At 29.2% G+C, this 27361-nt stretch overlaps 1 protein-coding gene across 19 annotated transcripts in view; it reads left to right on the top strand.

Moving 5' to 3' along the window:
• faf (ubiquitin carboxyl-terminal hydrolase-like faf) overlaps positions 1 to 27361 on the top strand; it is a 99071-nt gene that overhangs the window by 37834 nt on the left and 33876 nt on the right. For 15 of the 19 annotated variants that reach the window (XR_015432453.1, XM_087158945.1, XM_087158937.1 and 12 more), the window contains 17 exons: positions 1271 to 1526; positions 3488 to 3610; positions 3698 to 3858; positions 4865 to 4973; positions 7950 to 8096; positions 9748 to 9900; positions 15549 to 15759; positions 15844 to 16067; positions 17333 to 17505; positions 18015 to 18188; positions 19061 to 19202; positions 19892 to 20069; positions 20775 to 20901; positions 20993 to 21068; positions 21894 to 22065; positions 24221 to 24393; positions 24738 to 24829. Coding sequence is in view for 18 of the 19 variants with exons in the window: in XM_087158945.1 (XP_087015071.1) it covers positions 1271 to 1526; positions 3488 to 3610; positions 3698 to 3858; positions 4865 to 4973; positions 7950 to 8096; positions 9748 to 9900; positions 15549 to 15759; positions 15844 to 16067; positions 17333 to 17505; positions 18015 to 18188; positions 19061 to 19202; positions 19892 to 20069; positions 20775 to 20901; positions 20993 to 21068; positions 21894 to 22065; positions 24221 to 24393; positions 24738 to 24829 (2691 nt within the window). In the remaining variant the exon portion in view is untranslated. The remainder of the gene's footprint in view (positions 1 to 1270; positions 1527 to 3487; positions 3611 to 3697; positions 3859 to 4864; positions 4974 to 7949; positions 8097 to 9747; positions 9901 to 15548; positions 15760 to 15843; positions 16068 to 17332; positions 17506 to 18014; positions 18189 to 19060; positions 19203 to 19891; positions 20070 to 20774; positions 20902 to 20992; positions 21069 to 21893; positions 22066 to 24220; positions 24394 to 24737; positions 24830 to 27361) is intronic. The other 4 variants (XM_087158946.1, XM_087158939.1, XM_087158944.1 and 1 more) reach the window with 1 other exon arrangement.

Genomic DNA, 27361 nt, shown 5'->3' with positions numbered 1-27361 from the left:
AAAGTAATATTTTACCACCTCAGTTTTTAAAAAAAAATTTTTTTTTTAGTCATGTTTGAAAATCATTTGAATCGTGTCAAGTTTGAAAATGAGGCACTAATTGTAGTTTGGGTCCGAAAACGCTGAAAAAAATCATTTAGGGTGTTTTTTATTGAGAATTTTTCGACAATTTTTTTAATGAAAATCTGTGACATAACTGCACCGACTATGGGTCGATTTGGCTTGGAATGGGCCACTTGTTAAAATTTATAATTTGGAGGTGAGTAATAGTGTAGTCTTATTAATAATAAATATATTTTACAGTCTTCAGTTGTTAAAATTTTTTATCTTCAATTAAGTTAAAGCTAAAGCATTAATTTTATTGCAATGGCTCAGTTTTTTCAATATTCAATACAAACATTGACTAGTACAAACTTTGGTTTCTTTATTGTTGCATGGGACAAGTGGTTTACATCTAGTTGTACAAATGAAAAAACCAAATTCCATTTTCTACTTACAAATGATCCTGTACATAGAAAGTCATAGTAAATAGTCATAGAAGTACATAGTACATATCTTATCTGTCTGGAATTTGGAGAAAAGTGACCCTTTGTACCAGTTTTCTGATGAAGAATGTGAAGATTTTGCCCAAAGCAATGTTTTATTTTTTTTAAAAAAAGGTGAACATTTTGAAGCTGTATAAATGAAAATGTAAAAACGCCAGAGGATTAAACTTTACGAACAAAACAAATAAATAAAGCTAAGTTTTTTACAAAACAAGAAAAGTTTTTGCAAAACTTTTTATCTCTTGCTTTGATAATTTGAACATTTATACTACGTTAATGTGCACACTTCAAAAGATGTTGAAAAGATTAGCAGTTAAAAAGAAAACTAACTTTGATGAGAGGAATAATTTCATATTAACATATTATATTATATTCCTCTATTAATTTGAGTGAGAGGCATAGTTAAATATAACAGATACTAACATACCTGTTTTCATAAATTTGTTATTTATATGTTGTGCCACTCAGACTCTGAACTTTCTATAAAATTAAAATCTTAAAAGATTTCAATAAAACTATGTTCTTTATCAGCTAAACATTTTTATAATTTTGAATAATTTATATTTACAATATGTATGTGTGGTAAAGGAAAAGGCGTATTTCATAGTAATTTTATCGGGCTAATTCTATGGTGAAAATTCAAATTTTATGTCAATTTAAATTAAATTTTAAACCAGGTTAAATTTGTAATATGTTACAATATTTACTTTTTTTGCTATTTTCAGGGCAGCATACTTAATTGTTTTAAAAATAATGAAACTAATTTTAACAACTGTTGGCAAGTGTATAGTACAAGTTGAATCAGAAGCTGTGCGAGTACGTAATGCTTCTGGAACAATGTCCCCAACCTCTCCCAGTTCTGTTACTCTGCAAGGTAGGCCATCTGTGTTACAGCAGGCTCTCAATCACATACCTCACCCTAATTCCGAGTTCATGCTAAGGAATGTCTCTGCTAGGTTGGCTCAGCTTTTACATGATCAAGTATGTATCTTTAGTTATTTATTTTTTATATTATTCAACAAATTGATTTTTATTTTGATAGTGTCACATGGTGTGTAGCGTTTTTAAAAAGTGCTTAAAAGTACTTATTTTCGTTTTTAAAAGCCCCCCTAAAGTACTTTTTTATTAGTTGTTTTTAAAAAGTGCTTAATTTTCCCTGTTCGAAAATGAGAATTTTTGTCTTTACCATGTCGATTTTCGGCATGTATTATACAAAAGTTTGCTTTTGGCATTGTTTCTATTCAACGTTTTAACAATGCATTGTACCACAATCCATTTTGGCTTATATTCAGTCTCTAGCATTTAAAAGCGCCAATCATTTTACATGTTTGATAAAATACTTTGGATTCCGCAGGTTTGTCTACTGAGCTGGGTTCAGTGAAATTATTGCACTCGCATGTGCAACACAGCTGCATGGTGCAAGATATACTCAATTTCAGGTTCCAATTTCCACCCTCTGATATCAAACTGAAAAATCTCTTGAACATTTTATGATGGCTAATATCTATAATTATCTTTTGATGAATATTCTTATAACAAGTGGGAAAAAAATTAAGCATTTAAATAGGGAAGAATTTCTAAGTCCGTGGTTTTTAATGGAAGAATTTCACGAAGTGTGCTACAAAGAGTTTAGACCGTTGCAAAATTCTAAAATTAAATTGGTTTTATTTCTAAGGTGTTTGTTTCTTTTATCTAAAGTTTTGTGCTTTGTGTTTGTGCAATTGAAACTAACAATCACTGTTGTGTATGAAATAGTGATACATTGATAGACAAGAAATATTTATATAGGATTCAAGCTTTTATAATATAAATAAGTTTCATCTGATTGCTGTGTTTAAATTTCAAGTTGAAACTACAATCTTATTTTTTAATCTATAAGATTTGACAAACAAGATTACATTTACTTAACAGTGCTCAATTTTGCATTAAAAAATACTCTTAGAAATAAACTAAATAAAAAAAATAACTATATGAATAAAGTACAGAAATGGACATAATGTAGTTTTAGTTCTTTGAACAAGAACTTCTCTCTGTGTTTGATCTTCAAATGAAAGTAGGAAAAGCATAGAGATATACAGACATGCTATTTGTGCAAAGGGGTTTAACCAGTAGGGAGGGAGAAACAAGTTTAAGCATTTTTTATTTTCATCTGTCAGAGCTCAAGTTTGAAATGTTGGTGTTTGCAAACTTTTACAATCTATCTGAATTTGAAGAAAAAAATAGTTTCTTTTTTTTAAATTTTTCAAATTTTTTTCTTTGGTTTCAATTCTATTGGAATTATTTAATTATAAATTGTCATCAAGAAATATTCTACTCATTTCTCTTTTTCCAGGGTTGCCACTCGACAGGGAGAACAGGAAAAACCTGGAAAATACAGGGAATTTAAAAATCACCTGAAAATGCAGGGAATTTTGATTTTTTTTTTTCTTTACAAACTGGGAAAATACAGAGAATTTTGATTTTTTTGCTTTACAAACTGGGAAAATACAGGGAATTTTGTTTCTTATTTTTGTCTTTTAAAGAATGGTGACCACTCAAAGCATAATCTATGGGATATTTAACCATGATATTTGAGCTATACAAAACTATTTCATTTACTATAGCATTATTCAAGTATGTTCAGCTGTTTTTCCAGCGATTAGATATAGTTAGCCCAATATAGCTCACGCAAGAGCAAAGTTGTTTCCTCTTAATATATTGTGTATAATATGTACAGGGAATTTTTTTCCAGATTTGAGTGGCAACCCTGTTTTCTTTAAAGTTAAGCTTGATTGCTTAGATATGAATGATAAATCTTGATCTATATTGATGCCATGTTTTTCTTGATGCTTCTAAATACCTAACTCTTATGCTTTTTAAGTCTTTTTTTCAAAGTTGATTTGTTTTATACCATTGAAAAAGACATGTTTAAAAACTATAACACTGTAAACAATTCTTTTTAGGCCATAAATCATCGTCCAGACCTTTGTACTGTAAAAGCTATTAAAAAAATGGCTTGGGCTTCCTCTTCGGGCTCAATGGAATTGTTACATGCCTCTCCAGATGAACTTCTAATGCAAGATAAAGTATGGCTGAAATTATTTTCTTTATAAATTCTCTGTAAAATTTATTTATTTGATTTATTGATGATTGTTTTACTTATAATTTCGCAGGTCTCAAAACCCACCGAAAATGAAGAGATTATATTATGTCGTGAAGCTTTAGAAGTCCTGACAATTTCACTAGCTCTATGTCCAGAAGCCTTAGACACACTTATGAAAGATAAAACTTGGCATCTATTTATAATAGAATTACTACTTATGTGTAAAAACAGGTGAGTAAATGTTATTTATATGCTCTTATATAATGTTATTATATAGATAATATATAGTAATCAAATGCAATGGGGCTGTAAAAGAAGTTTGAATTAGTAAAAATATGTGTTGATTAAAATATAACATATAGTGGTACTTAATACATTTGACAAAGATATTTATTAAAAAATAAATATACCTTTAAATTGCATAATTTTAATGTTATACAAGTTGGATTATATTAAAATGAAATCAAAATCTATAAACACACTGCATATTAAGTGTGCAATGTTTTTAGGGATTTCTAATTTATTGTAAGATATATTTGTAAGATATATTTGAATTTAATCTTATACTCATCTAAGTACTTATTTAGTAAAAGCCAGATAAGGAATGTATTTTTCTGGAAATGGAACTAAACGTTAATATATTTGAATTTAATCTTATACTCATCTAAGTACTTATTTAGTAAAAGCCAGATAAGTAATGTATTTTCCTGGAAATGGTACTAAACGTTAATCACCTTTAGAAAAAGTGTGGCTTACAGTATATATTGTAAATATTTAAAATGTGTCTGTAAAATGTTCACAAATTTAGACATTGAAATCTTGTTTAATTAAAAAAAATGACTGACTTATTATTCCCTATAATTACCTTATTCAGTCTGAACGAATTTCCATCTAAAGTATGAAAATCAACTTTAAATTACTAAATTATCAATTTGATTATTTTGATTAAATTATAATGGACTATCAATATCTTACTTAACTGTCTAGGTGTCAAGCTAGGTTTACAATTAAGCTTGGTTAAATACCAATGCTTAAAAAATTTAAACTACAATTTCAAAGATTATATCATTTGATACTGAAAAAATGTTTTTTTACTTATTATTGTCTACTTTTATTTTGTATATTGTTGAATTTATTTTAATCTGTTTTGTTTGTCATGTGCAAATTGTTCTTCTTTATTAAGCTCAAATTCATGATATTTGCGAAATTGTCGCTAAATACTAAAAAATCTTCTCAGGTCTATTAGAGCATGTGCTGCCGAACAGTTCTTACTTATTGCCACAAAGTGTTATCCTGGTCATCAGTGCCTTATATTTTCTATAACTCTACTATTTACTCAGCTAATGGTAAGTAGTTTTATTAAATATTGAATATCTAAATTGCATTGTAGTCAATCAAAATGATATTGTTATGATTTATTGCCAACCTTAATTTTTAACTATCTTTATCTTCATTCTCATTAGAGAGGAATGGAGATTATTTCATTTTGTATTCTTGATTTTGAGAGAAACTAATTAGGAATTCAGATTTTATGCATATATCCAGAATTCTCCCTAGAAATAAAAAGGGATGGGGCTCTTCCTCTCTTGAAAGGGCACTTTGAGGTAACTTAACACTGTAAAAATTTAGAAAAATGTGTAATATTATGTAATAACTGAATTTTATCCTCAATAATTTTTCAACTACCCTCTTGTACTATTTTTTGTGTATATTTCAAGAAGTAATTCTCTCATCAAAATACGAAAAAAAAAATTAGTTTGTAAAAATAATTAAAGGCATGCTAAAAGACAATATCTGTGCTTATTTTTTATTTTTTTCTTCAAAAAAGTAAACTAAATAAAAATTACTATTTGATAAACAACTCGAAAGCTGATTTTTGTAATTTAAAGTGAAATTTATTAAAAAAAATGAGCATTTGTAAAAGAAAATATTTGAAAAAAATTTCACAACTAGTATTTATTTAAAACAATAGTTTAAGATTTAAAATTGCTTAAAAATTATCTAAATAAATAAGAGTACTTGAGGGTGCAAGTTGAGAGTAATCCTTACAAAGTAAATACAGCACAGAACCCTTTATCCGGAAATCAGAAAACCAAAAAACCGGAACAAAATTCAATAAATTTTCCTGCCATTTTTTTTTAAAAAATGTTTTTTTCCTCATAAGATTTCAGGATTTTTCTTTCTTTTTTGAAAGATGTTTACCTTACCATCATTTTGGAAATAATCATTAGTGTATAACTTCATCGTTTTTTCTTCTTTTTAAGATTATTTCCAAATATTTTTACAATTAGTTTAACAATTAAAAAAACGGCTTTTTGTAGCGATTCAAAAAACCGGAAAAATCAGTTATCCGGAATAGCGATGGTCCCGATCGTTCCGGATAATCGGTTCCCTACTGTATTTGTAATAGTAATCAAAACTAAACCTATAAACACAGATCCAGTGTGTAATTATTATTTAAGCAGTGAGTTAATGGAGTATGAATAAAAGGCAGTGTTTTTTAAGCAATAGTGTCTTATTTTTACAAAAAGGGCGCACATTTATTGGGATCAAAGGGCAAGCAGGTGGCCATTCGAAAAACGCTTAGGGAGACCCAGATTGACATATATCTATGGTCAATCTGGGCCTAATGTAAAACACATTGAAAAATAACCAATTTTTATTGTAATAAATGAGGTTTATTTTTATTTTGTTTGAAATTCAAGAAACTATTTTTATTCATTAGAAACAGATCTACTTTAATGAGAAAAATTGACTTAGATAATATTTTCTAATATAATGTTTGGCAACTAAGACACATGATGCCATCAAACAAGTATGACACACATTCAACCAGTGTTATCCAAATAAAAAATAATTTTGGTGTGTATTTTCACTCCTCTAATAATTTTCGAGGAATGAAATTTGAATTTGAGGGTTACAATTCGAAACTGATTAAGTTTGTAAATCACTGAATTTCTGCGATTTAATAGCAAAAATTATTTTATAACTGACATATTTTTTATATTCAGTTTTTGATTGAGCCTCAAATATTATTCCACATTATTTTTCAATGTTTTTACTTTACTTACTGGTTAATTAGACTGAGGTTTCCAAATATTAAAACAAAAAATTACAAATAAAATTTATTGACAATTTTTTATGCTCTTGCTTTTCTACAACTTTACAGTATGTCCAAAGTTGCACTCGTCAAAATTTGTCTAAAATTACAAAATTAACACCTTTATTGTTGGCTTGAAAAGATGAGTCCTTCTTAAGATAACTTCAAAGGTCATCCAAATTCTTATCCTCAAACAAAACACATTTATATTTAATGCATGTTTATTTTATGATTGCAAAAGCTCTTTCCTGAACAGTTGCAGTTATTTGCAGTGTTGAGCAACGAGAAACTATTTTCTGAATTCAGGATATGTGAAAGAGTTGTCATGTCACTCTCTTTCTACATTCATCACTGATATATTTATTAAAGTCTTTCAACTTCATGCATACATGATAAATAATTTAATCTACTGAGTTACTGTGGAATTTTCTTTTTCCAACAGCATGGGGAAAAAAATTCTTAATAGTTTTAACAGAAATTAATTATTTTCACTGATTAAAATTTTTGAGACGTTAAACTTAAATCCAATGTATAAAATGCACATCTAGATGTGTATTGGTAAACTTTGAGTCCAACTCTAAATCCAATTCTTTCCGTAATTTGGTGTTCCAGTCTAAAGTACCACATTTTGTTAATGTGCGTGGAATGAATTGGACTTTTGATTGGATATGCCATATGTTGTAACTAATGGCGCAGATATTGAGCATTTCTACATAGCATTTTTAAAAAGTGCTTATTTTCAATTCTTGTTTTTTAAAGGCCCTTAAAGGTGCTTTTTTTAGTGGGTGTTTTTAAAAAGTGCTTAATTTTCCCTTTTCGAAAATGAGATTTTTTTCTCTACTGTGTCGATTTTTGCCACGTATTATGAATGCAAAAGCGTAGTTTTCACATTATCTTATCATGATCGTGATAAAATATTTGGCTACACACCCTGCAATAGTCTAAATATATTGTTGGAACTAGGACTTTCTTTAAAGAACACCATGTATTGTAACTGATAGTGATTACTTTGAGTGCCAGTAAAGGTATATACACTTTAGGCTATATATTTTGGTGTAGGAATTTATTTTTACTGCTAAAAAGTAATAATTTAAAAACTTTTAAATGGCAGTAGTAATTTTTGCATAATATATTTTTTTTTACACACTTAGTTGAATTTTTGTTTTTAGTAAGAAAATATTTTGAAATATTTTAATCTATGATAATTTTTATCCTTTCCTAGTCATCTGTGAAAGAATATGCGAAGAATTCTCATGAGTTTTTCACACTACTCTGCCGCTTGTTGAACTATGCCTGCTCATCATCTTGTCCATTGCCAACTGCTCAGAATCTTTTAAATAAGGAAATTGAATGGTTGAAAGCAGTAAGAGTAAGTTTTTTTATTTTATTTAAACCAGAATTTATTTTACAAATATTTTTTTGTATTTGTTATCTCTTGTATTTGTTAAGAAGGGAAACTGATGACATTTTTGATCCACAAGTCTGTTTTTAGAGGGTCAGTTTTTTCACGATTAAGTTATACAGTTAGACCCCGATTTAACGAATTTCGCGATTTAACGAATTTTTTTTCAACCTCAGCAAAAACAGAGTCTAAAACCCCTAATTAACGAATAATTAACCTCGAATTAACGAATTAATTCAGCATCCGGAAAAAATATTTTTCATTAATTTTGACCAGAAAAATATCGCATTTTTTTGTAATTGGCAGATTCTAAAGGGAAAAAATCTTTCCTGGGAGGAATAAAATAGAAAAAGTGCATATTCGTCTCAAACAAAAGAAACGACCGCAACAGGGAAAAAACAAAATTCGTCTTGGGGAGGTGGGCAGAGTTAATAAGACATATTACACTTGCAAGGTCATTTTCCGGGGTTTGTCACGTGGGCTATGAGTCAAACAGGAAATTCCTTTCTTATCTTTGATAGTGGTTTATAACTAGTAATTTTTGATAATACATATGTACAAAAAAAAAACAATTTTTTTTAACCCCGATTTTACGAATGACCCCGATTTAACGAATAAAATTTCCGGTCCCGATGAATTCGTTAAATCGGGGTCCGACTGTATTTATAAATTGTAAGTTTAAATAAAAGATCTATGCATTGGAGGTTAAAAATCCAAGACCATGAAAAAAAGGTATGTTTATTCTGAGAAAGTGCATTTTTGTGTCTGATTTCGTAACCTAAAATATCGTATGCACTAATTAATCCTAAATAATTAATAATATTTGAGATCGCCCCCTCGAACAATTAAGATTGAGTCCTGGAATGTAAAGATCCGATCATTAGATCAAAAGTTATTCAGGGGAGTGTGTTTTTTATTTTGCCCACTGTGCAATTTCAATAATGAATTACATAAAACAAAACTGGTGACCTGTGTAAAAAATCAACTGGGTTTTTACCTGAACTGAGTATGAAGTAGAGAAATAAAGGCGAATATAGAAATATTCAATTCTTTTCTCTCATTAAGTTAATATGCGTTATTTTTATCAAAATTTTTAACAACTGTTTATTTGAGTTCCATAGAAATATTTTTCAAAATATATACTCTGTTTTGAAATTATTATTGTTCTATTAAAAATTAAGGTAAAAACTGCTTAGCCCCTCAGACTTAAAACCTATAAGATGATTAGTATAGGAAAGAAGGAAGAAAATTTGTGTTGTGTTTTTTTCCCCTCCTTAATAATTGTTAGTTTTGAGACTTAGAATGGGAGGCAACAGAATGTGGAAAGGCAAAACAATGCTAATGTGCATATATAAATATTATCACCATGTACTGGTTATACTTTTAAGGGGGGAAAGCCCAAGAAGTAATTGTAAATGTTGACTTAAATTGTTATTTTATTATGAATGTACACAAGCTTAAAAAAAATATCTTAACTTTTTTTTTCTAAACCATATTTGAGGAAAAATAGCTAATAGAGTAGCTTTGATATCTTAAACTCTTTTCAATGCAAGAATGTAAAATTTAAGTATTCAAATTTAATTTTGTACCTGTATTTAAATCTTTTAATGTAATTTAGAGTAAGGTTCTTGCTACTGGTGACAGCCAAGTTGATGAAGCATTGCTTGAAGGGCACTTAGGAGTTACCAGAGAGCTTGTATCGTTTCTTGGGCCTGATCAAAAATATGAAGTTGGAGCTGATCCCAACTCTCCTAGAGGAAATCTCATCAAAGTAAGATGGAACAAAATAAATAATTCTGCCTAAAATAATATAAAACATTTTAACTTACTACTTTTATCAACTTAATGTATGAGCAGACCTATGCATGGAGAATTTTCTCCACTTTATGTTATTAACCACTTCCCTTACAATTTTTTTTAAAAAAAAAATCAATTAATTTTTTATTTCATTAATAAATACAAGGAACTAAAGTTGAAACTTTAAGTTTTTTTTTTTTTATACTTAAGAAGTATTTATTTTACCATCAGTTTACTATCCTGAGTTATCTCGGGCAAATGAAAAAAGTTAAATTTAGTCTTTGTATGATGGTTTTTAAAGCAAAGAGCAACATAAAGTGAACGCCAGTGAAGTGATACACCATTTATTTGACTCTTTTTTTCTATGTAAATTCTGCGACCATCCTATTTTACAATCTCACTAAACACATGTGCAGTCCCACAATCCAACAGCTAACCCACCAAACAAAACTTGGCAAACTTTCAATCACAGCAGATTACTTATTCATACCCTCCAACTGCTACGGAATTTCCGTAGTTGCTACGGAAATTGGAGGTAAACTACGGAGCTACGGGTGAATAGTAAAATACTACGGATTAAACGAAAGCGCCTGTCCGATCTATCCGCTTCCGCTGTTGTCGTCTTTCAAGCATGGTGACGTCACTGATTGCGTATCGCCGAAAATGACGTCATGAGTTGTTAGCCTTGGTCGGGAGAAACCACGTGATTATGAAGGGTTACTTATCGGCGGCGCCATTGTAATCTGCCTGAATGCAGCTGGTCTTTGAGAAACTGCGTTAGTTTTTTGCTTTACACCGTGTGAAGTGAAGTGACTTCCATAAAAATTTTTGAAAACAACTTTGAATTTTGCTGCTCCGATGTTAAAAGAATGATACGTTTTTGTTTGAAATTTTAGATTATTTTTCATCCAGCTTTTATCGCGTTAGTTTATAAATTGTGTATGTATTATTAAATTTTATTGTGATGAATCGTTATTTGAAAAGATCTAATCAGGATCGGGAAGTTTCTAATGATGATGGATTACGAAAGAAGAGGAAGAATAATCAAAAGTTTAGAGAGGAATATACTAAAAAGTTTCCTTGTTTAGTATCGGGAAAAGATGGCTTTGCGAAATGCAATATTTGTAGTTCGGAATTCTCAATTGTCCACGGTGGACTGGATGATTGTCGCCGACACGTGATCGGTCCTAAACATTGTGCTACTGCAAAAGCACAGGTGCATCAGCAACCTATTAACAATTTTTATTCTTCAAAATTAGAAGAAAATGGAGTGATTAAAGCTGAAGTATTGTTCGTACGGTTTTTAATTGAGCACAATATTTCTCTATCTGCTTCCGATCATTCTGGCGCCTTATTTAAAAAAATGTTCCCAGATTCCGACATTGCAAAAAAGTATGAATGTGGACATACCAAGACCCAGGCAATAACTGTTTCCACTGCTGAGGGGATAAGAGAGAGTACTCTAAGTAAGCTCAGAACCTCATTATTTTCTGACGGAAGCAATGACATATCAGATAAAAAGCTATATCCTTTAATTTTTAATTATTATGATGAAGAAAAAGGACAAATCGTATCATCACTGGTTTCTTTATCTGAATCAACTAACAACACTGGTGAGGGAATTTTTCAACTTTTTGATGGAGAGTTTAAAAAATATCTACTGAAGTGGGAGAGTTGCATAGCATTCAGTTCTGATAATGCTAACACAATGGCTGGATGTAATAAAGGTGTTTTGAGCTATATAAAACAGAAGCAACCAAATATAAAATTCATTGGATGCCCTTGTCATTTGGTTCATCTAGCAGCTCAAAAGGCTACAGCATCATTGCCCGTTGATGTGGAGAATTTGGTGATAAAAGTTTTTTACTACCTTGAAAAGAGTAGTAAAAGAAAGTATGAATTTAAAAACTGTCAGATAGAATGTGATGTGAAACTTCACAAGATTTTAAAACATGTTTCAACTCGGTGGTTAAGTTTAGAAAATTCTCTAAAGAGACTAGTTGAGCAGTGCTAATTTTTTTTTCACAATCTGATGTTAAAGAGAATGCTACCTCAGAAAAAATAAAAGAGTTACTTAAATCAAACAAAACAAAGATATATTGTGGTTTTGTTACATCGATATTGCCTGTATTCACCAAGGTAAATGTTGCCCTGCAAAAAGAGCAACCTTCTATCCATAGTTTGTATGATGATTTAATGAGCTTATATTATGAGCTTCTTGTACGATTTGTTTCGCCTTCTACCATAAGCAAATCCAAGTCTTCTCTGTTACAAGTGAAATTTCAGAAACCTAAGTATCAAAAACCTGATGAGTCTCTTATAATAGGATCAAGTGCTAGATCCATTTTGAGTGATCTGACGCCAGAAGAAACAACTGAGTTCTTTTTGGCAGTGCGAAAGTTTTTTGTCACTGCATGTGAATATATTCTCAAAAAGTTTCCTTTAGAGGATGATTTTCTTAAGCATGCTTCTGTGGCAAACATTTTGAATAGGCAGAATGCAAATTTTGCATCTCTTAAGTATTTTTATGATTTGTTTAATTGTGGTATTGACATTGATCACCTTGAGTTAGAATTTGCCTTTTATCAGGCAGACAATTTTCCTTCTGAAATTTTAAATCATACCAGAGTAGATGAGGCATGGCATAAAATTAGCCAGTTAAAGGATAACAATGGAATAAAGAGATATGTGGCTTTGTCAAAAATAATGCTTTCAATTCTGTCAATTCCCCATAGTAATGCTGGATCTGAGAGAATTTTTAGCATGATTCGTAAAAATCAAACTGATAATCGCTCAAGTCTGAGTACCAAAACATTAGAATCAATTCTAATCACTAAATTAAGCATGGGAGTTTGTTACAATGCACAATTTACTGAGGATGAGTTAAAAAGAGCAAAAAATGCTTGTTATTCATCACTAATAAAGCATAGAGCGGTTTAGATACTGTGTTTCTGTAATTAAGGGTATTTTTAATTAAAATCAGATTTGCTTATAGATTAGATTTCTTAATTAATGCTTTTACTCCTTAATTATAATAGATAATTCAAAGATTTGAAACAATTTAGCTATTGGTTAATGTCTATACAAATTCATTCCTCTTAAAGAACAAAGTTTAATGTGTAAGCTTTAGATGATATAAGTTTTTAAATATTGTTTTCTAATTCTGAAAGTTTTATTAGGAAGAAACTCATTTATATATTCCATTTTTCTTTCAATAAATTGGTATTCAATTGTTTTCTTGATTTAATTGCTTTAAAATTTGGTGTAAAAAGTATTTAATAGGATACATCTTAGAATCTGACCTTCCTAAATAAAATAAGTAAAAAAAAAATTTGGTAACAATTGAATGAATGTAGAGAAAAAGTTGTGGAGAGTTCACTTTTTGCATTTTACTGAGATGTTATATTATTTTTCTTTGAAATTTGTATAAATGTACAATAAACTTTCATTTGCAATTTAATAATTTTATATCCTTAGAAAAGTGTACCTTCCTGTATGTGAATTAAAATTGTACTATCTAAATAACATGATTTTTTAAAAGTCTATGGCATTTTAATGTTTTAAAAAATTTCTCAATGTGAAATAAAATTTTACGCTTGTTTCAAAATCTATTTTCTTATATTTATCAACTGCTTTTTGAAATTATAAGTGAATATAATTAAGCATCAATATGAGCATAGCAAATATTGCGGGATGCCGTAAATATGTGTTGCGCGAGTGCTACTGATGGCCAGGTAGGCAAAGTTGGAGGGTATGCTTATTTATTTTTGCTTCCGGCTGAATACAAATGTGATGAAACAAAACTGACAAATTCCACTACGTCCGAATTTTATCCGGATAATAAATATTTACAATATATACATACCCGAATTAACTCTGAATAATCAGGGGTTAATAACATACAGGGATGAGATTTTTCCGCTTTTTAGCGGATTTCCGCTTTTTTCGCGTTTGTCTCTCGAATTTCAGCCTTTTAAACCAAAGACTCTGATTCTCTAAATTGTTCCTTTTTTCCCCCTAAATATTTTGCGTTTTCTGAAAATTTAGTCGTTGAAATAAAATAATTATTTATTTCTGATTTTCAAAGATAAACAGAAAATTCAAACTATTTAGCTGCCTATCCTTCCGCATTTTTATTTATTTTAGCGGTTTTCTCCGCTTTTACACGCGGACATCAAGATTTTCTGCATTTTTACCCGCCCACTTGATAGCTCGTACTTTCTTAATCCAGTCGTAGCTGCATTTTAATATCAAACATCGATTTTCGTATTAACCAGATTTATAAATTGCGTGTTGTGATTCTTATTCACGCGATTTCAAAATCGTACATTGCAATTCTTACTTACGAGAATTAAAAATCCATTATCGTGATTTGTATTTACTTTTTTAAAATCTATGTAGCTATTCGTATTCGCGCGAGTTCAAAATCCGATGTCGTGATTCGTTTTTGCAGTTGTAACATCAAACTTCGATTTTCGTATTTACATTTGATTTAAAAATTAGGCTTTGAATTCGTATGCATCGTGATTCGTATTTACGCGATCTGAAAATTACACATCCTGATTTGTATTTTTACATTTTTGAAATCCAATATTGGGTTACAAATTTACGTGATTTCAAAATTCAATATCGTGATTCATATTCACGCGATTTTAAAATCTAAGATCGCTATTTGTATTCTCTTGATTTTAAAATCCAAGATCGCGATTCTTGTAAGAAGTAAGTTTTCTTTCTTGAATTAGTTACTATAAGGCAGTTTTTCTATCAACGATTATTGGTATATATAGGCATTACAACATCAGCGAAACTGGATGAGAATATGTTACTGGTATTTTTGCTATAAATCACGTAAGATTTACTCACGTTAAAATTCAGCTTTTTCGCCTTTTGGCCAATCTCATCCCTGAACATACTTTCTTAAATGGAGAAAATTTTGCCACTTTTTTTACCAGAGACCCTTTGCAATAGTAAACTTATGTACTTTTTGAATGAAAAATTATGTTTGAAATTTGTTTAATTTATAATTTGTTTATTTCATTTCAAATCTATAAAATGAGAATGCTTGGATTTTTTTTTCTTCAAAAAGTCTGATGTTAAAATATTAGATTTAAATATTTTTACTTGTCTTTGTTTTTCTTCCATCCATCCGGAACATCTCTTGCACCTCAGAGCCCAGGGTCAAGAAAACTGTGAGAAAGTAGGCCTTGGCCCTTCGTAGGCTGCAGTGCCACTGAGTTTAATTTTAATTGTTTAAAATTATATGTTCAATATCGGTTTGTTGACATGCACCATTAATCCTTTCAAAGTAATGAAAGATATTATGTAACTTAAGTATTACACTAGTATTTTTTTTCCCTCTAGAAATTATCACAATATTTTTTTATGGTCCATTAAAAATTTGACATTTTACTTTACAATCAAGTACAAATATAACAGTAATACTGGTTTGTAAATCCCTAGCTTCAACTAAACTTTAAAAAAGGGTGAGGAAGATATGTGCTAATACTGGTGACATTACTTTAGGGAAAATAGAAACTTAGGGGGAGGTGTATTGTGATACAAAAATGAGATGTTTTTTAGTATTATTTATTTCAAATGTGAACTGTTTTATTACTTCAACAGGAGCTTGTGGAAGATTTCATATTTCCTGCTTCAAGAGTTGTGCTGCAGGTGCAGCGTGGTGGCAGCGAACTGCCCTCTGAGCAAGCTATACCTGTATGCTCGTCATCCTCTTCTGTTGTAGCTGCTTTTGAGCTGCTTGTGTCCATCTGCACAGGATGTGCTCCCAATTTGAGGTTACTTGTTGATATGCTCTGTGAAATGTTTTACTCTGGTTAGCATTAATGTTTGAATTGCCTTGTTTTACACCATTTCTTCCCAATGTTGTTCCAATAATTTACTCATTTAATTTTTTTAGCAAATGACCCACCTTTAACAGAATGGGAGTACCTTCCACCTGTCGGACCAAGACCTCTTCGTGGATTTGTTGGCTTGAAGAATGCAGGTGCCACCTGTTACATGAACTCAGTGCTACAGCAGTTATATATGATTGAGGATATTCGAAATGGAATTCTTTCTGTAGAAGGTGCTTGCACAGACCCCAATGAAGATTTCTCTGGTGAAGAGCGTGTTGAAAGCGAGGTAAAACTCATTTGAACTTGGACACTGGTCTAGTTTAAGTCTCATTATGAAATCTTAACTTTGAATCCCAGATATCTTTTTTTTTCTTTCTTCGTTATCATGTTTCTTAATTTTATGTCTTTTCTACTAGTTGAGTTCAACCTTTTTAAGAGAAAGACCACTGTGTCAAATTGGTGATTTTCAAATGCTGCAACATTTAAAAAAAATAATTAATTTGAAAAATTAATTTAATTGTTCCTCTGACAACTAACTGTCAAAGCAACTAGTGGCTGAAACTATGAACAATAACATGTTGACCGGTTTAATAAAAAAATATTTGTGATTGATAATCTGTTTTAGGTTCATCAAACTGTCGAGTTTTATTAGATCCTAAAATTTTTTTAACTAACTGAGATGATGTCGATTTTACTGTAAAACGTCCAATGTAGATTCTGTCAAAGACATGAGTGACTGAGTACTCCAGGCTCTAACCTTCTAGCAGTTATACCAAAGCCCAGGTATAACAAAACCCTACATTACAAACTGCATTACCAACATGCTTCACTTTCTTCCAAAAAATATTTTTTTCTTGTTTATTAGATAGAGGAATAGAGTACAAAAAATTTAAACATTTAACAAATATGCTAACAAAGAACAAATATCCTAAGTAAAAACAGAGCCATAGGGCTTATAAGCTAATTCTTGGTTTTAATAATTGAGTACCAATTGCTTTTAAAACTCATTGAGATTGAACTCAGATCGGCCTTGTCATTCAACTTGAAATCTAAGAAATATTTAAGCCAAAGTGATCAATCACTAGAAAAGAAAAAGATGACCACCATGTAACATACATAAATATAGCTAGATGTAATATTTTTAAATTAAAACATGTAATAAGGTTATTTATATAAAAAAAATTTTTAAAAAAGCACTTGGATGTAAATTCTGTTTCCTGGGGCTAAAAATAAATTCCACACTATTTAGATGACATTAATGCTTAATTTATTGTAATGATAGGTACTGTAGTTATAGGTTATTTTACAACCCCTCTAAATGCAATAATTTTTTATTTTAATTGCAAAATATATTTTATTAATAGAAACGCAAGCTGAGAAGAGAAACTATTAAATCATACAATTTGCTTTTATAAGAGTGCTCTACCACATTATATACCTCTGATTTTCTTTTATTAGAATGAAAAAGTAAAACTTCACTTTTTATGTTTTAAGTTAACCATGTGTTGTATTTGAAGCTGAATTAATTTGGTAATTTATTTCCTTTCCAAGCAACAGAGTATATCAGAATCCGACACAGAGGGAAATGAAGAGAAAGGCTCAAGGGAAGAATCTCGTAAAGAGTACAACTTAGGAGTTCTCAAACAGGTCCAAGCAATTTTTGGACATTTAGCTTGTAGCAAGCTGCAGTATTATGTGCCACGAGGATTTTGGAAACATTTCAAGTATGTGTATTATTCAAATATAAAATAGTTGTTTGATGCAAAATGGACTTTTTAGTTACACGTTTTTTTTTTTTTTTTTAAGTTGAACACAATTCTTTTGAATATGCATAACTCATTTATAAGGAGAATGACAAGTACAAGACAAATTGCTTGTTAAATAGAGGGGCTAAGTATCATATTACGAAATTAATGGCTGCCACTGGCTATGAAACGACTAAATGTAAAAGTTTGTGATTCAAAATTTCTTTGTTGAGCGCCACTTTTTTTTTTTTTTTTTTTGGTGCCCTTAAATGCTTTTTAAGTGCTTTCAACTTACCATATCATTACTTGAAAAAGCTGTAATTATCTCTGAAATATTCTGGTGAGTTAGTGAAATTGCTTTAAAAAAGCATGTCTATTCAAATGCTATAAAATTCATATTTTTTTCCAAAGGAGTATATTTTATAAGATGAAGAGTTTAATTAAATTCAATGTAATATTTCTGCATGTTATCTTTATTTTTGTTTCAGACTTTGGGGTGAGCCAGTCAATTTACGAGAACAGCATGATGCTCTTGAATTTTTTAACAGTTTGGTTGATAGTTTGGAGGAAGCTTTAAAACTTTTAAATGAACCTTGTATATTGTCTCAGATTTTAAGTGGTTCTTTTGCTGATCAAAAAATTTGTAAAGATTGTCCTCATAGGTAAATATATTATTTATTATATATTTTATAATCAGTGATTATTAGTTATGAAAGGTTTTATATTTTTCAAAAATCCCTCAATTCAGAAAAGACTACCATTACTAAATATGGAACTCAACAGTTTCACTTCTTTTTTTACTTTTTGTTAGGCTTGATTCAAAATTCTGTTTAACTTACCTCAAACATTTAATGATTACATGTGGTGCAATATAACCAATTTTGACTCTTGGGACATTAAACTTTACATTCAATCCACTTCTTGAATTTCAGTAAAATGCTGTCCTATTTTTGTTATGAATTGTAAAAAGACTCCATATTTTTCATTGTTAAGATTAATTTTGTTAATTTTTGAATAATTAAATAAAAATTTAATTATTTTGATTCTTCTACTAGTAGAGAAAATATTCATTAAAAAAGACTTTTTGATATATTATTCTTGAGTTGGTAAATTTTTTCTAGATCCTAAAAAAGTTATAGGTGAAAATTGTGTCGAGGCAATTTTTTGAAATTGCATTGTTAAGTTAATTGGGATTCAAATTAAAAATTGTTTCAGAATATTCCTAACTATTTCAAGTTTATGAATGAATTTATTTTCAGTTTTGGCTTAAATTCTCAATGAAGTTTTTTATTTTTATTTAAGATGTGAGGCCATCAAACTTTGTAATTTAAACTGCCAATTCTCCCCAAATAAATAAATATCAATGTCAGTTTGATAATTAGCATGCTGTACGGACTGTACTCTATTTTTTTAATAATCTTTATTATGTTATGTATTTACTTATTTAAATGAAGAAAAATGTTTTTTAATAAAAATTGCTTCCTCGATTGATTACTATATGTAGCCTCATTTAATTTGAATTTTTTTCCCCAAGGTATTCCAGAGAAGAATCATTCACTGCATTGAATATAGATATAAGAAATCATAGCAATTTATTAGATTCCCTTGAACAGTATGTTAAAGGAGATTTATTGGAAGGAGCTAATGCTTATCACTGTGAGAAGTGCAATAAAAAAGTAAGATAATTTATGATGCTTTTTAAAAGTATAAGGTTTTTCTAACTTTTATTTTAGTGAAATAATATTAACATTAATCATACTATACTGAGTCAGTGATAGCCTGGTTTGTAGGGCACTGAGCCCATGTCCAAGAGGTCGTGGATTTGATCCCCGCCGGCCGAAGACTCCCTGTGTAGTAAATGGTGACTGGTGCACGTTAAATCTGGCGAGTCACAAAGTCCTCATACCTCTGGGGGTACTGATCCCATTGTCTTAAAATTACCATTGCAAACTTTGCCCTTTTTTAATTAATGACTAATAGGTCAAGCAAGCATAGTATACTAAATTGGCTTAAAATGCTATTTAAATACTTATAAAAGAAACTCAAAGAATTATTAAGGAATGTGTAAAATATTTTGCTGAAGGCTATTAAAATATATATAAAAAATTACTAAAAAATATAGCAAATGTTGCATTTTGTGTAATCTTATTCTATTTTAAAGTATGTCTGTGTTCCTTGCAATCAAATCTGTTAAAAGTTAGTGTCATAAAATTTAGTTTACTCTACTGCAATCGTTGAATTGTCTAGATTATGAGTTGATTTTGACATGTTTAAATTAATCATTATTTGCAGTCCATTATTTAGTATTTGCAGTGGTAACTTCCAAATCTAAAAATAAGTGTTTTTTTTTCTTCCCTCCTTGTAGGTTGATACTGTGAAGAGGCTGTGTATAAAAAAGTTGCCTCCCATTCTTGCTATTCAGTTAAAAAGATTTGACTATGACTGGGAAAGGGAATGTGCTATAAAATTCAATGACTATTTTGAATTTCCCCGAGAGTTTGATATGGAACCCTACACTGTCAGAGGTTTAGCAAAAATTGAAGGTATGTTTATCACTTTACTCTTATTAATATGTTTTAAGTTTAGCATGTAACTAAAGATCTTAATGAAGAATGAAAGCTCTTAGTGATTTTTTTGGAAAAACAAACATTACTATGAGAAACATCTTATTTAATTGTACAACATTAACAGAAGTCAGTTTCTCCTTCCTAAATTGGGACAGTATTTTTAAAACAAAAAGTAGTAATTAGTGTTTCCCTTTAAATTATGCTAGTTTAAATGTTATAAAAAGTAACGATAATATCTGTGTTAGTGTATTTCTAACTGCTGATAGCTAGTGTGTAAAATTTGTGTCTCTGCAAAGGGCTTTAAATAAATTAGGCTAATTTATCATAAGAAAATGCATTATCTAATTAACCTATAGGTAAATTGGCTCATTGTAATAAGCCTAAAAACAATGAAGCTGTTTGGAAAATGCTGTTGATTTTTCCAATTAACCTGGTATGTTACAAAATGATCTCATTGGAGGAGCTGGAGCTGGTTTTAGAAATAAGCCTACAACATGTATATCAAAAATTATATTTATATCGTGAAATTGTTATGGATTAATTTATTGTTATTATTATAAATTTTTGTTATTGTTATAAATTATTGTTATTGATAAAATTTTAAAAATTAACAAAATTTTTTACGAAAAATATATTATATTGCCTTAAGTATTCATAATAAAATATTATCTATTGTTTTAGGTGAAATTATTGAAGAAAATTTTAATATTGATAATGAAACCTGTTGCACAAAATATAAACTATCTGGTATAGTAGTTCACAGTGGTCAAGCTAGCGGTGGTCATTATTATTCCTATATTTTGCATAGGTTAGTAGTGAAGTTTTGGAATTTATTGTTGTTACATGAATTTAATCTTTTTTTTTTTTTTTTTTTTTAACAATTATTCTTTTACTTATAGGCATAGTGATGGAAGTTATAAATGGTATAAATTTGATGATGGGGAAGTTATGGAGTGCAAGATGGAAGATGATGAGGTATTTTATGTTTATGAAATATTCCTAATTGTTTAATGTTAGTTTTAAAGAATAATTCTGCTATTGATCTATGTTTTAATTAACTTTGTGAGAGTGGAATTTTACGATCAAAATTTTTAACTACCCTAAAGCATTTAAATCTGTACTGAACCTTTGTGTCTGGTAGTATAAATACAGTAGGGACGGATTATCCGGAACGATCGGGACCATCGCTATTCTGGATAACTGGTTTTTCCGGTTTTCGGAATCGCTACAAAAAGCCGTTTTTTTATTGTTAAACCCAACTAAAAAAAAAATTTTGGAAATAATCTTAAAAAGAAAAAACGATGAAGTTTTTTAAAAAATGGCGGGAAAATGTATCGAATTTCGTTCCGGTTTTTTGGTTTTCTGATTTCCGGATAACGGGTTCTGTACTGTAATAGTTTTAGGCATGGTTCTAGCAAAATGTATTGCTATTTAATCATTAATTAATGAGATTAATATTTATACGAATTACATTTGAAAAATCCGAAAAATTTAATAGATTCTGTTATTTGAATATTTTGTTTTTATAAATGTTATCCATTTAGCAACACTGTTGTGTTTGTATTTTAATTTTACCAGAAAATATTTAAGTTAAATCTGATTAAAGTTTGGCTCCAAAAAATTAAACATTGCATTTAAATATATAGGAGGCAGGTATTCTGTAAATATTTCAAACTTATTTATTTAATTATTTTTTATTGACAATTTATTAAAATTATTTATTAATGAACTAATCATTTTTCTGATCAATACCTATATTAAAGGCTTTGTTTAAACTCTATGCATTTTATAAATTATTAGGAAATGAAGAACCAGTGTTTTGGTGGAGATTATATGGGTGAAGTGTTCGATCATATGCTAAAAAGAATGTCCTATAGGAGGCAAAAGAGATGGTGGAATGCATACATTTTATTCTATCGACGGGTCGATATGGCGATGAATATTACTAGGAGCCTAAATGAACTAGCATTAGGTAAATATATTACAAAAAGAATCATTTTCACATTATCATTACATTCTGCAATTAACTTACATCTGCCTAATATTATATATATACTTTTGTTTAAAAAAATTAGTATGGTATATTCTAAAATTGTCCTGAATTTTATTTTGCTCTACTATGAAGCCCGAAAAATTGCAGAAATTGAACAAAATGATGAAACAAAAATGACTTAAAAAACTGCTTAGAAATAATATAAAAATAGTTTAAGTTTAAGCAAATAAAATTTAATGAAAAACAAGAACATCATTTTTAAATTTTTTTTTTTTTTTTCAAAAACTATTTTTTTTTTCAATATTTACGTTTTAAACAAAGTTAAAAATTTTTTTACTTGTTATGTAATATATATTTTTTATTACTCTTTTCCTCAATACGCACTTGCTTAAAGAAGGAAACATAATACAGTATCCAAATAAATTTTGAATTTTAATGCAGCAATGAGCCCCTTGTACATGTTCGCACTCCTGATGCTTCCTAAGTATAAAAAAGAACTTAATGCGGAGGGAGAAGGAAACCAAAAATTGGATGTAGTCAAGAAAAATCCTAAATTCTATTTTGAAAGCTGAGAGAGACTTATTCTAAAGGAAATAATCTTTGCAATTTATTAGCAGGAAAATAGATCTGATCTGGTGGAAAGGTATTAAGAAATGCAATGACACACCAGCTGAAATTTGCAAATGCATAGTTAGCTTTTTGGGTCTCCTGCAAGCAATATAGAAATAGTACATATTTTCCTAATTTTCAGTTGTACACTCCATACAGTAAAACAAATTAGGATATGAAACTGCTACAAAACATTTGCTTTGCTACAATATGTTGCACCATTGAGTTTTATTTTTAAAAATGAATACTTCATTAATCAACTTTAAAAAAGCACTTTAAAGTTTTCCAACTTATTAATTTTTTTTTAAATTATATAAAATTTTTCAGATTATTTTTAATTGAAGATTCATAATTAAAAATTCTTATGTTTTTTTCATAAGTTATGTATAATTTTAAGAATCTGGTAAAAATTTTATGATTGAGAAAAAATAATATATTTTAAATATAAAGTCCATTATCCTTGTAATGGTTCTTAATATTCCTATTAAAAAGTATTTGATTATAAAAATTAGTATGTTTAATTCTGAATAGACTACATAATTTGTAATTGTGTAATAAAGATAAGCATCCATGTGATTTGTTATTTTAATTGCATTTATAAAATTGGGTTAGGATGTTTCCAAAGTTCTTAATATAATTGTGAAATAGGATTCTACTATGCTCCTTCATTTAAAAAGTTGAAAGAAACTAGTTTTGATTTCCAAAGAAATTCATTAAATTTCTCCCTTTTAATTGTTGCTTTATAGATTCCACTTATTTAAAAATGTTAAATAATTTGAAAATAAATATTATGAATTAAACTAGTTTACAACCATTAATTGATTAAAAACTTGTTTTAATATTTGATATGTTTTTAAAAAAATTTCCTCTTGGATTGGAAGAAACCTATTTGTACTGGAGTGTTTTTTTCAACTGTGAAAGAAACATGCCATTCTTGTTTGAAACAGTGGCGTCATTTTGGAGAGGATTTGGAACCCCCTCCGAAATTATACATTACTTGATTACTGAGCTATTGTACGATAAGAAGGATGTAATTTTTAAAAAACAATTTCATTATTAATTTATATATCTATATCACTGTTGTAAAACAATCCATCCTAAAGCGGACCTTTACATTTTCCCAAATTTTTTTATAATTTTTCTAATTATGTTACGTTGTTTCTCTCTCTCTCTATATATATATATAATTTTTCTTGTTTCTGATAATTAATCGTTATTTTGAAACGTCTCGATCGCTGTCATAAAGGAATACGTCCAGGAGAACCGTTAACCGTTCTCCGTTAATTTTTTTAATATTTTTCTACTTATATTATGTTTCTCTCACTCTCTCTGTATATATATATATACATACATACAAATCTATATAATACCTCAAGGAGATAAACCCCCTCCAAACATACATTAAAACTATGTCACTGGTTTGAGATATATTAATTTTTATTTATCTGTGCGAACTTTATGTACATAATATTAATGCCAGAGTCTTTAAAACTACTAATATTTTAACATTTTTTTTCTTTTCTAGCTGACAATAAACAATGTATAGTCAAAATGCCTGTTGCAATAGAAAGAAGTGTCCGACGACAAAATATAAAGTTTATGCATAATAGAAACCAATTTAGCTTAGAATATTTTCAATTCATGAAGAAACTTATTATGTGCAATGGTCCTTACGTTAGTGGACCACATGAAAAGTTGGTAAGTTATTATTTATCTCATTTAGTTTTTAAATTTTATAAAATAATACATCAAAAAGTTTTAATGATAAAAGGAAATGGCTTTTTAATTTTATATATAGTTGCAATTTCTTTATATTGTTATTAGTAACATGCTTTACATTAATTTAACTCAATTTCCATATTATTATGTAATAGAAGTTTTATGATTTTTTTTCCTTTGTTATTTAGAAATAAATTTGAATTGTTCTTCCCAAAATTTTAATAGTACTGAAAGTATTTTCTTTATCAAACTTAAACTAGAAACTATAGTGACAAAACTGCAGTGTATAAAAACTAATTTTCTCTCTTTTTGTTATGTTTTAGAGTGCTGATGGTGAAGAATTAGCACTAATTAGCATTCAGTTAGCTTCCAAATTCCTCTTCACTACTGGGTTTCATGCCAAAAAGACACTAAGGTAATGTATCAAAAGTTTTTCATTTATATAATGTCATGTGTAGTTTATAACCAAATATTTTAATGAAAAATTTTAGATGTTTATTTTTTCTGTAATAAACTCATCTTTTTAATATTGATTAATTTAAAATCCTGTTGAATGTCTAAATAACACAGTAGGATATCACAAAATCTTATTCAATAAAACCTAACACTCGTGAAACATGGATGTTATTTAAAGAAACATATTTTCGATGTACTTAAATTCTCAGAAGAAATAAAAGAGCATTAAAGAATTTTAAGAAAAAGCAAGTATTTAATAATTTTGCATTTCTTAAGTTAAATATTTGCTGTCAAAACAGGCATAAAAAGTTGAAGGTTAAATTAACAAATGTGAAAAAAATGTTTTGGAATCACAATCTGGTGCATGTAAACATGAATAGATATTTCTTAACTATTCCCGTATATTTAATGTAAGCCAATTCCAACTTAAAACTATTTTGAACAAAGGTGTAAATTAAGCTCTCCAGCAAAATTCGTCTCTTTCAACTAGTGAAGTAGTTACTACAATTCTAAAGTAATATGTAGTCACTACGTTTTTAAAAAAATAGATGTAGTAAACTACAAAAATAAAGTAGTTTTTCCGACCTCTGTATATAAATATATATACACAGTCTTTGCGCAAATTATTAGACTCAACATAAGATTCTATGTAAAATCTTAATTATCAGGTGATACTATACAGCAATATTGTTTTTACACGGCTGAAACTGATATGTATTTGTTTTTGTTCGTGTATCTGTTGGTTAAGATTGTAATGCAATATGTTAAAAATAAATACAAATAGGAAGTATATAAAAAATCTTCTGAATGAAAATCCTTTACGTGTATATTAAAATATAAAGGTATTGCATATAAACTCGTGCAAAAACATGCAATTATTAAAACACTACAGTGCGTCTAATAATTTAGTCTAATTATTATAATTTACTAATTCAACACCTGATATAATAAATAGTATTTATTTATATAATATATCGTCTTATTTAACCAATTGGTACACGAACGTTAACAAGTGCAAACAGGTTTCAGTGGGGTAAAAACAATAAAGCTGTATAATATTACCTGATAATTAAGATTTTACTCAGAATCTTATAGTGCGTTTTATAATTTGGCCAGGGACTGTGTATATATATATATAATGTAATAAAGACGAAAAGGATAAAAGAAAAGAGACATTAATGAAGAAAACTAAGAATAAGTTTTATACAGAAGCACTTTTTATTTCTTGTGTGCTACTTTTATTACTAGAGCCTACTAGGGCTGGGCAATGTCAGAATTTCGATATTGTGGTATATTGTGAGCTTCATATCACGATATTATGATATACCGCGGTAATTAAATTGTTATGTATATTATAAATGCTAAGACTATTTTGCAATTAAAAATTAATGTGTTTAAAGAGCATCATTTAAAAAAAATGGGGTACTTATCCTATATTAGCTCGCAGCATAATTATCCCATGGAATCAACTAATTATAAAGCATCATTATTTTAAAACAGAAAAATTTTATTAATATAAACATCAATTACTAATATAAACATCAACACAATTATAAACATCAAAACAGTTATAAACATCAACACAATTATAAACATCAACAATTATAAATATCAACACAATTATAAACATCACAAGGAGATCCGACAATCTCGGATATTTTTAAAATCAGAAGCACGCTATTCTCAAAATGAAACCAAAATCAGTAACTAAGTATACCATGGAGGGTTGATATAACGCGCGGGTGTTTGAAATCCGATATCGCCAATACCACGGATATGACGCATGCGCTTTAAAGTCAAATGATACCACAATATATTGTAGGAGAAATTTCTAGCTGCCGAGAGGAGGTACCGTAAATATTACGCGCAAGCCTTTGAGTTCTTCACCCCTAAATCAATCACGTGCCATACCAATACCTCCTAGATACCATACCATACCGCCACTTCCTCGCCGCCGGTCGGCCGAAGATATTGGCTAGCGGTGAGTACCGAGAGGTGCAGGCATACCGAAGTTCAATAACTCGGTATTGCCGAAGAATATACTTCCGAATATCATTACCGCGGTATCAAAGAAATACCGGTAAATGACGGTATTACGGTATATTGCCCAGGCCTAGAGCCTACTACTTTAGTCTACTATTCATTTCTGTGGAAACTATTTAGACCGTATTTTTGAGTTTTTGGTTACTGAAGCAACTGTTATTAACGAATGATTCCATTGGAGGTCCTGTTTTAAAGGTCTACACTTGGCTGTGACATATTTTTTGGTTTGGTTTTATATGGTTTAATATGGTTTTTGGAATTAAATATTTTCTGAGTATACTTCCCATCAATTTATGCAGCCAGGGGTCTGTTTAGAAGAAATTTGGGTCCGTTAACGGACCCTTCACAAAATATCTTTTCATAAAAACGGACCCTTCACAAAATATTATAACTTAAAAACAGACCCTTCGCAAAATTAATTTTGCTTTTTATCGGACCTTTCACAAAT

The sequence above is a fragment of the Parasteatoda tepidariorum genome, chromosome 3 (genome assembly GCF_982258835.1).
Source record: "Parasteatoda tepidariorum strain Cologne lab strain chromosome 3, Ptep-v5.0, whole genome shotgun sequence".
Taxonomy (NCBI): Eukaryota; Metazoa; Arthropoda; class Arachnida; order Araneae; family Theridiidae; genus Parasteatoda; species Parasteatoda tepidariorum.
The sequence above is the reverse complement of the archived record's forward strand: the minus strand, read 5'-3'. Positions and strand labels throughout refer to the sequence as shown.